The sequence below is a fragment of the Lactuca sativa genome, chromosome 1 (assembly GCF_002870075.4).
Source record: "Lactuca sativa cultivar Salinas chromosome 1, Lsat_Salinas_v11, whole genome shotgun sequence".
Taxonomy (NCBI): Eukaryota; Viridiplantae; Streptophyta; class Magnoliopsida; order Asterales; family Asteraceae; genus Lactuca; species Lactuca sativa.
Window position 1 is genome coordinate 149804757 of NC_056623.2, and position 9557 is coordinate 149814313.

The window sequence follows — 9557 nt, forward strand, 5'->3', positions numbered from 1 at the left end:
TGTAAGTTATTCTTTTACATTAGAAATATGTTTTCCAACACAAGATGTATAAAAAATAATATTAATTGATTAGAAAATAAATTATTTAGTAATAATTAATATTAAAATAAAAAAATAAAAACATAAAAGGTGCATATTTTGATTAATTAAGATGTACATCATAATGCATTTTTATAAAAAAAATCTTGTTTGAAAATAAATAAACAATGTAAAAAAAACTCATTTCTATTTCATTGATTAATACAACCAAACAAGAGAAATAATTCTCAAAAACATTTCTCTAGTGGATTCTTAGTTCTACCAAACAGGAGAGTCAATTCTCTTTCTCCAGCTTAATTCTTTTTCTCTGCATTTCCATTCTCTGTACCAAATGCACCCTAAGGGTAAATGAGTTTATTTGTAGACTAAACCCTATAAATCTGGTATACCAAAATGACTAATTTTGTAATTTATTATTGTGTATTTATATATAAAGATAACCATTTCTTGTACTGTGCATTTTTTTTATAAACTACTTTTAAATAAAACCCAAAACAAACTATGTTTGATAATTACTATATCTAAGTACAATTCAGTGAACCTATACAACAGTTCATCCACCATTCATCCCAAATATGGAATTTGTATTTGGTATTTACTCGAACCCTTGATTGTCTTATAACTTTTTTCAACGTCCATCCCTGTGCATATTTAGCTGATTTCCCTCACTGACATCATGTAGACAGCCTTGGTCCAACGTGCACCTGTAGAAATTGAGCAACTTCTTAAGAATAAACTCATAATTTATAGAAACATGCCAAGATCACATAATAATATGGAATATTCTAATATGATTTCATAAACAATCTCTATAATCAATCACTAATGACAACAAATAAGTTGTCATGATATTTGCACAAGTTTATAGCGTGTAGACTTACATCGTCCTTAACATACTGATCAATTATACTGGGAATTGCCACACAAAAAGATAATTACTCATGCTATACAGAGTTTGACCATATTTTTTTATTTTACCAAAACAGAAATAGTTTTAATGTCAAATGGATTTATTTCTAACCTAGAAACCGATACAAATTTGTAAAGAAATCTGAAGTTATATAACAAAGGTTACAAAGGGATTAAGATGGCCCTGATTTTCAAAAATATTACCAAAATCAACATCTCAAAGCCAACAGGTTTGACATTAAAGGTCAAAATTTCTGAATTGATGACCCAATAAAAGGTCAAAGTTTCTGGAAAAAGTCCAAATTGTAAACAATTTTGTTATGTTTTCTAGTAATTCATTCAACAATGCACAAGTTCACTCGAAGCCAAGATTAACGAAAACTACAACATGACAACGAAAAGGAATACACAAAGAAGTGGTGCAATGAAGATAAAATAATACAGTTGCAACAAATATACATAGCAAGTTAATGGTAAAAGTTCTACAAAAACCGAAAAGCTATTCAACTGCTGTAGTTATAGTTTTCTCTTATTTTTGTACAAGTTTTGATTGTTAGTTCAGTATAAAAATAGTATTGTCAACAAACCAAAACAAAGAAGTCTCAAAATTAATGTTCCTAATACTTTGGGATAGTTATTGAAAAAATATATATATGCACAGAAATTGAAATCTTACTTTATAAGGAATATAACATTTATAAAAAAAAAAAAAAAAAAAAAAAAAAAAAAAAAAAAAAAGTTGTGGAGGCCGTAAATACTTTGGGATACAAGCTGTAGAACCCTCTTTCACTTTTGTTAAGAAACAATGATTATAATAACATTATTGAAATGAATAACGACTCTTATGTAAGAGACACATATGATGGGAAAGGAGATGACGAACCTTTTCTACTACATCACATATATTGTCACATTTGATGGGTTGTAAATGGTCTTAAGATCTCCAAGCTTTGGGCAATTCAAAATTTCAAGTGTTTTAAGGCAGGGGAGGTGTTGTAAGACCTCTGAAAATGACTCCACGTCTGTAAAATCAATGAGCCTTAGAGAAACAAGAGATGGTGGAAGAAGAAAAGATGATGATGATGATGATGATGATGATGGAGTAGTAGTATTCCCCACATCGTCTGCCACTGCAAATGAAACCACTCCTGAATTTTTGCCAAATAACTCTAATTCAACTAGTGAGGCTGGAAAATTCTGGGGGCCCCACTCTGACATGGGCTTATTTAAGCCACCAATCCCTAATGTGCTTAAATTAGGAGGCCACACACCACAAGGAAAGGAGTAGTCTATACTTGGACAATCAGTTAGCCACATTTTGTCCAAAGATGTGAGACTTTGAAATTGCTCATGAGGAAATGACTTTAGATTCTTGCACAAACCGATCTGAAGAGATGTCAGGCGAGACAAGCTGAAGCCTTTTGCTGGAATGGGTCTGGGTTGTAATTGTATGTTATCACAATCACCGACTATCAATTCAGTAAGAGGGGATGGCTGCTCCTGCACTGCTGAGAAGGTCAAAGATGTCATTGAATCACAATCCCTGATCACCAATTTCTCAACACTATTTGGACAATTGTAACTCTCCAATGTCTCACAGATACGAAATTTCACAGATTTAAGTGATTCCATGCTGATCCCAATATTAGCCTCTTTCTCGGCTGTTGAAACCAAGTTTTTACAGTTCCGTACTTCCAACTTCTGTAAACTCACAAGACTCATGCATGCCTCTGATTCTCGTTCCCACAAGTATCTCAGTTCATCACAATTTTCAATATAAAGATGATCAAGTGGCCTAAGATGCATTAAATATTCTCCATGTAGTTGAGTAAGTCCTTTGACATTTAACATGTTTAATTCAACAAGTGATGAGGACAAACCAACCATGCTTCTTAACACTGCTTCGGAACATTCTTCAATATATAAAACCCGAAGTGCAGGTATCAATCCGATTGAAACTTCAGCTAGTTCTGAACAATTGGCTATACAGATCTCATGAAGACAAGGAAATGATCTAGGAGCTCCATGTCCGTCACCACTATTAATTGACCATCTCTGCCAGGCTTTCATATCATCAAATTTCAGACATTCAAGGGATGGAAATGCAATGCCAAGATTAGAATTAGGAGGTTCAAGGAACTCAAAACCTACAGTCTTCACCTCATTCATCCTTTCAACAACCAACTTCCTAAGAGACCCTAAACATCCAAGTGCTGGTAGATGTGTACTTCTACAACCACGTAATGTAAGCTCTGTTAACTGATCAAAGGAGGGATTGCCAACCCAAGTAGGAAATCGCATTCCGCTGTTATTGAAAATCTTGAGCTTTTTTAACTTAAGATCAGGCCTTAGTTCTTTAAGTACTTCATATTCAATCATCTCATTCCGAGAATCATCAAACACATCACTCCATTCCATCTCCAAAACATCAAGACCTTTCTTTTGATGTAAGTTGGCATCCTTTGCTTCTACTGGATTTATCACTTTTTCTAACCCCATAATGTACAGTTGGCCTTGAAGATCTGTTAGGCCCTTAAAATCGGATATTTTGAACCCATTACCTTCTTCAATAATGACCTTGGTTAGAGTTTGTAGGCTTGTCAGCCCACCGATCCCCAAGGGCATCTTGTTCAAATTTGGAGTATTTCTTATATCAAGATGCCGTAGGTTTATTAACTTTGCAAAATTTTTTGGCAAGCTAGACAACTCATAACAATCATGAACCAACAAGGTCTGTAGATTATAAAGCTCACTCACTTCTTCAGGCAAATATGTGACTCTGGTATAAGAAAAATTAAGGTACCGTAGATGCTTGAGATTACCAATGGATTCTAGTACCTTCGTGATCATCTTACGATCTCTGTACATGTGATTCAAGCCCACGACACTTAGCACCCTCAGGAATTGTAGTTCAAGAAGAACCTTGTCCAAAAACCCATTGTTTTCGAAACCAACTGACATGACTAAGAAAGTTCGCAAGTGTTTAGCTCTATGTAATTCATTAAGCTTTCTGTATGATCCAGATCTTGGACCTACAAGTGAAAAGTGACGAAATTTATCAAAAGCTTCATTCATATCAGATACATCCACCTCACCATCCAATCTAAAGGAAAACTCTCCTGCAACACTTGTGGCCAAGTCATTCATCAGGTCATGCATTGTATATCTTAACTCGTCATTCGTTGATTGTTGAAAAAAGGACCTTGACTTTAGCTCTTCAAAACACTCATGACCTAAATTCTCCATTGACTTGTTTCCTTTTGATTGGGACAAAAATCCTTCTGCCACCCACAATAGGACTAATTTATTTTTTTCAAACACATAGTCCTTGGGAATTAAGGAGCAATATGCGAACAACTGCTTCAGATGTGGAGGGAGATGATAGTAGCTTAGTTTTAGAGCCGGAAGAATCTTATTTCCATCGTCTATATCCCATATCTCACTCTTCAACAACTTCTCCCATTTATTGGCATTTCGATTTCCCTTCAAGACCCTCCCAAGTGCTGTCAAAGCCAAAGGCAATCTACCACATTTCTGAACCATACCTTCACCAAACAACTTAAGTGTTGGATGTTTGTCAAAGTTTTTTTCTCCTAACGCGTGTTGAGCAAATAATGACAATGCATCTTCATTTGACAAAACCCCTAAAGGGTAAGTTTGTTGCGAGTCCATCACTGATGCAACTCGGGTACTCTGGGTTGTAACAATAATTCTACTTCCAGGTGCCCCTACAAGAAGAGGACTTTGTATTTGTTCCCACTTACTGTCGTCTTCATTCCAGACATCATCTAGAACAAGTAGGAACCTTTTATTTGAAAGTTCTTCTTTGAGGGCCACATGAAGCAGATCAAGATTAGCAAAATCTTTTTTTTGACCTGTTACTGTTACTGCTTGAAAAATAGCCTTGCTAATCTTAAACACATCGCACTCTTAAAAAACACAAATCCATGCCCTGACTTCAAAGTGATCTTTCACTTTCTGCTCGTTGTATAAAAGTTTGGCAAGAGTAGTTTTGCCTATTCCACCCATTCCAACTATGGACACTACGCTCACATTCTGGTCACATCCTTCATTTCCCAACAACTTCCCCAACAATTTCTCTTTATCCCCTTCCCGACCCATGATTTTGGACTCATCGACCAGTGAAAGTTTGCTCCAACCGTCTCTCTGTTATATTTGAACTTTCAACATTCACATTCAAACCCAAATCATTTTTCTGGTCAACAAGATCATGCAATTTTATGGTGATCTCTTCTAGCTTAGAACTCATCTGCTGACCATACATAATGTTGCGAGGAGTGAAATTAGTACAGCATTTTGGGACGAGCTTCAATACCTTACTAGTGCTGGTGTTGGGATGAGCTTCTTGATTCAACTTGCGTCGCAGAGCTTCGGTGACCAAATCGTCGAGTACATCGTCAATGTCGTAAGCTAAATGCTGGAGATCGTTCACCCACAGTTGAACAGCTCTTTCTTTTATTTGCTTCTGGGTTGCATCAGCGAGCACGGCTTGGATCATGGGCAGGTTTTTCTTCCATTTCTTCAGCTGAGAATCGATTCCTTCGGATCGAGCAAGCTTAATCAAGTCACCAGAGATCAGCTTCTTACATTTTGGGAATAAGGATAGTAAGAGAAAGAAGTAAGAGACTAATTGGACTTAGTCAGGATACTTACTTAGAGAAAGTACTAAAACGTTTTAGTATGGAAAACTCAAAGAAGGGAGAACTACCGATACAAAGTAATGCCAAGTTGAGTAAGACTCAAAGTCCGAGTACCGAAGCTGAAATAGCAGAAATGAGCCGAGTACCATACGCTTCCGCAGTTGGCTCAATCATGTATGCTATGACTTGTACTTGCCCTGATGTAGCCTTCGCTTTGAGCATGGTTAGCAGATATCAAGGGAACCCTGGCAGAGCACATTGGATTGCGGTGAAGAACATCCTTAAGTACCTTCAGAGGACGAAGGAATGGTTCTTAGTCCTTGGAGGGAGTGATGACTTGAAGGTGCGAGGGTATAGTGACGCAAGTTTTTAGACCGACAGGGACAACTACCGTTCGAAGTCGGGCTGGGTCTTTACCCTAAATGGAGGAGCAGTGACATGGAAGAGTTCCAAGCAGGAGACTGTAGCTGATTCAACGTGCGAATCAGAGTACATTGCAGCGAGCGAAACGTCGAAGGAGGCAATATGGCTAAAGAACTTCATCGGTGATCTTGGAGTTGTACCTGCCATAAAGGAGCCCATGGAGATTTTCTGTGATAACTAAGGTGCGGTTGCCTTGACCAAGGAACCGAGGGATCATGGTAGATCAAGACATATCGACATAAAATATCACTTTATCAGACATCGTGTAGAAGAAGGACAACTCATAGTTAAGAGGATATCATCAGAAGATAACCCAGCAGATCCGCTTACGAAGGGACTGAGTAGGGTTAAGCACTTGCAGCATGCTAGGAGTATTGGGCTGAAGGATGATATTAGCATAGATTAGATAGTATTAGAAACGTGTAATAGATAAATGTAATTAACATTTGATGATTAAATAAAGGAGTTTTATTTATGAGCAATGTTACCGTCTTATGTTAATCGTTTAACTATTGTTTCACTTTGCATGTTTTGACTTCCAGAATAATTAAGTTTATTAGGAATAATCGAATTGTTCAAATTGTCCACAATCATTCATATGTTGGAAGTAGATATGAATGAAGATTGTCATGAATTGGTGTGTAGATTGTCTAAATGGTGTTAGACATAGCAAAGGGTTGTTGCAACATTCATGAGTGCTTATGAACTAGTTTTGAGCATTGGAACAAACCCGCGCTTGCTGGAATCACTTTATGGAATACGATATAAAAGGTGATCGCAAGACAATAATATCATATAGTCTTAAAACCTAGATATATGGTTTGTTATTTATTAATTGATTGTACATTGATAATGCGAAAACGCATTAGTAACTCGGTGTTATAAAACGCATTGATCTGTATAGTTGGTTAATGAATAAGTAAATGCATATAAGTCGAAGTTTATCTGTAACTTTTATCAAAGAAGGTAAAAGCGATATCTCGGCCGCTCGATGATTTGATTTGACTTATGTGCCGGGCCCGGTCAGAACTGAATTGATGTGTTCGATTAAGTTCTATGTCAAATAAATTAGAGATCAACAAACCTAAATGTTTGACTAACCATTCCATAGGATTGTCAGCATGATATCTTACAGAGGACTGTACGATCCCTTATCTAAAGGACAAGATTGATTAGATCAGATTTTGACAGCGTCTTTGAGAGCTACAATTGCAAACCGAATTGTACTTGTATAGTTACTAGACTTATCCAAGTGGGAGACTGTTGGAATAGTGTCTAAGGCTGCAACTATATTAGGCAAGTATTTGACCCGGTTGTGCATGGTCCTTTTGGGTTGCCTTCACCATAGCAACTTGATAGGATGATTTATTAAGAGAGAGTAAATATTATAAAGAATATTTATATGGTTATTTGATTAACATAAGTCATAGAATTAATTGGAATTAATTTGGTGACTTAAAGAGATTAATTAAATAAAGGGGTATAAACTCTCAATTGTTTGAAAGTTAAGCTTTAGACTATAAATCCTTATAGATATACAAGGGACGGATTCTAGAAGCTAGGATAGCCTCAAAATCGTCCATGACTTATCTAAGGAAAAGATTTGGATAGCCTTAAGAGAAGATTATCCAATTAGGGTTTAGACTGTAACCCTTAAGGAGTCTACAAGTATAAATAGACCCCATGGGTAAGGGAAATCGGCATCTCACCTAAAGTAAGACAACTCTGGCCGATTTCCTCCCCTCTCCTCTCTCCTAAATCATCTTCCTTGCTATTGGTGTTTGTAATCCATTAGACGAGTGACATTTGTGACTCTAGAAGCTCCAAGACAACAAGATCAACAAGGAATTCAAAGGTATGGTTCTAGATCTGTTTCAATGTTGTTATTTAACCTAATTAGCTATTAGAATTCTTGGATTCAAAGCATGTTTAATTAGAAAGCCTAGATCCAAGCATTAGGGTTTTGCATGCGCACATAGGAAAGTTCTTATGGCTAAAACCCATCAGTAACGATGACCCCATGAGAGAAAACGAAAGAACGAACCCTAGTGGTTTAGATTATGTTGGGGGTAATGGGAATTTGGAAACCTGAGCGGGATGTGAGTTGATTTTCAATATTCAAGATTGACATCTTCGATTGTCGATAGCAAATGTTTGGATCGATGGTGCAACGGAGAACGCGATTGGAATTTCCGATATCCCTCATGGCCTATGGGTTTCAACATTGAAGATAATAGATATTAGGTTTAAAGAGGAGGGAATTACTAAATCTAAAATTTTTCAGGCAGAGGGAATCTGAAACTTTTGGAATGGAAGAATGAGGGAATAAACCAAAAATGAAATTTTAATATTTCTATAAAAATTGCAAACAAATGAGTTTTTCTTTTTTAAGTTTTCTATTTTTTTTCGAAAGATAACTTTCTTATCCAGGGTTTCCGGACCGGTTTTAATTTTTTCATAAAATTACAAATAATTTTTTTTAATTGATAGTATTATCTATTGTTTTTATTATTTAAAAAATAATATCTATGTTTTTATTTCTATCATGAAATTAAAATCTAATATATAATTATTTTGTTATAAGTTTTTTATCCATATGTATGTGTGTAATTTTAAACGAGTCTGGTTGAGGCCAAGCCATATCCAGAAGTTATAAGCCCTAATTTATAATCCCGAGACATAAGCCCTAAATCCTAAGCATAAGCCATAAGCCCTACTCCATAAGCCTTAATCCTTAAGCCCTAAGTCATAAGCCATAAGCCATAAGGACTAAGGACTAAGCTAACTATAAGTCATAAGGTCTACACCTAAAGCTTTAAGCAATATGAGTTTAGTCATAAGCTATAATCGCTATTTTGTAAGCCTTAAACCATAACCCATAAGGATTATGGTATGTGGTTTAAGAATTATGGCCTATGACTTTAGATTTATGGTTTATAGTTTATTGCTTAAGAATTGTATCTTTTGGATTATGGCTTGAGACGTATGGATTATGGCTTATGATATAAGTCATAATCCATAAGCCATATTTCATAAACTTTAAGCCCTAATCCATAAAATATAAGCCACAAGCCTTAACTCCTAAGCTATAAGCCGTCAAACATATATCATAAGATATTTTCATACAAAATAGGCCTGAAGCCCTAAGTCATATAGCATAAGCCATAAGCCTTAAGCCTTAAGCCTTTCGCCCTTACTCACAAGCCATACACCTAAGACCTAAGCATAAGCCTAAGTCATGACCCTTGAGCCATAAGCCACCTATCCATATCTACAAACCCACACATCCACCCTACCCTATTACAAATCAATATATCCACCCACCCTACCCAAACCCAACTTTACATACATGTATACACCCACACACACCCATACACAATCTTCCCATATTTGCCAAAGCACGCCCACCTACACCTATACCCAATACCTACCTCATACAATCCACCTTCACCTACAAACCCACACCAACACCACTCCATATAAAAATTAATATTAATAATCTATATATTCAAATAAAAATATCAA

General features: G+C 36.0%; 1 protein-coding gene across 1 annotated transcript; it reads right to left on the minus strand.

The window, feature by feature from the left end:
* Nucleotides 1-433: 433 nt before the first annotated feature.
* On the minus strand, nucleotides 434-5070 carry LOC111916294 (putative disease resistance protein At3g14460). The gene is made up of 3 exons (XM_023911917.3): nucleotides 4924-5070; nucleotides 1832-4860; nucleotides 434-743 (listed from the first exon to the last, which is right to left on the minus strand). The coding sequence occupies exons 1-2, from the start codon at nucleotides 5068-5070 to the stop codon at nucleotides 1840-1842; spliced, it is 3168 nt and encodes a 1055-aa protein (XP_023767685.1). The 3' UTR covers nucleotides 434-743; nucleotides 1832-1839.
* Between the last annotated feature and the right edge of the window lie 4487 nt (nucleotides 5071-9557).

What these genes read in the sequence shown, in the direction of transcription:
- LOC111916294 (XM_023911917.3), bottom strand. Translation starts at nt 5,070, where the DNA reads ATGGGTCGGGAAGGGGATAAAGAGAAATTGTTGGGGAAGTTGTTGGGA. An exon ending in TTTTATACAACGAGCAGAAA is followed by an intron (nt 4,861 to 4,923) that starts GTGAAAGATCAC and finishes GATGTGTTTAAG; the next exon opens with ATTAGCAAGGCTATTTTTCA.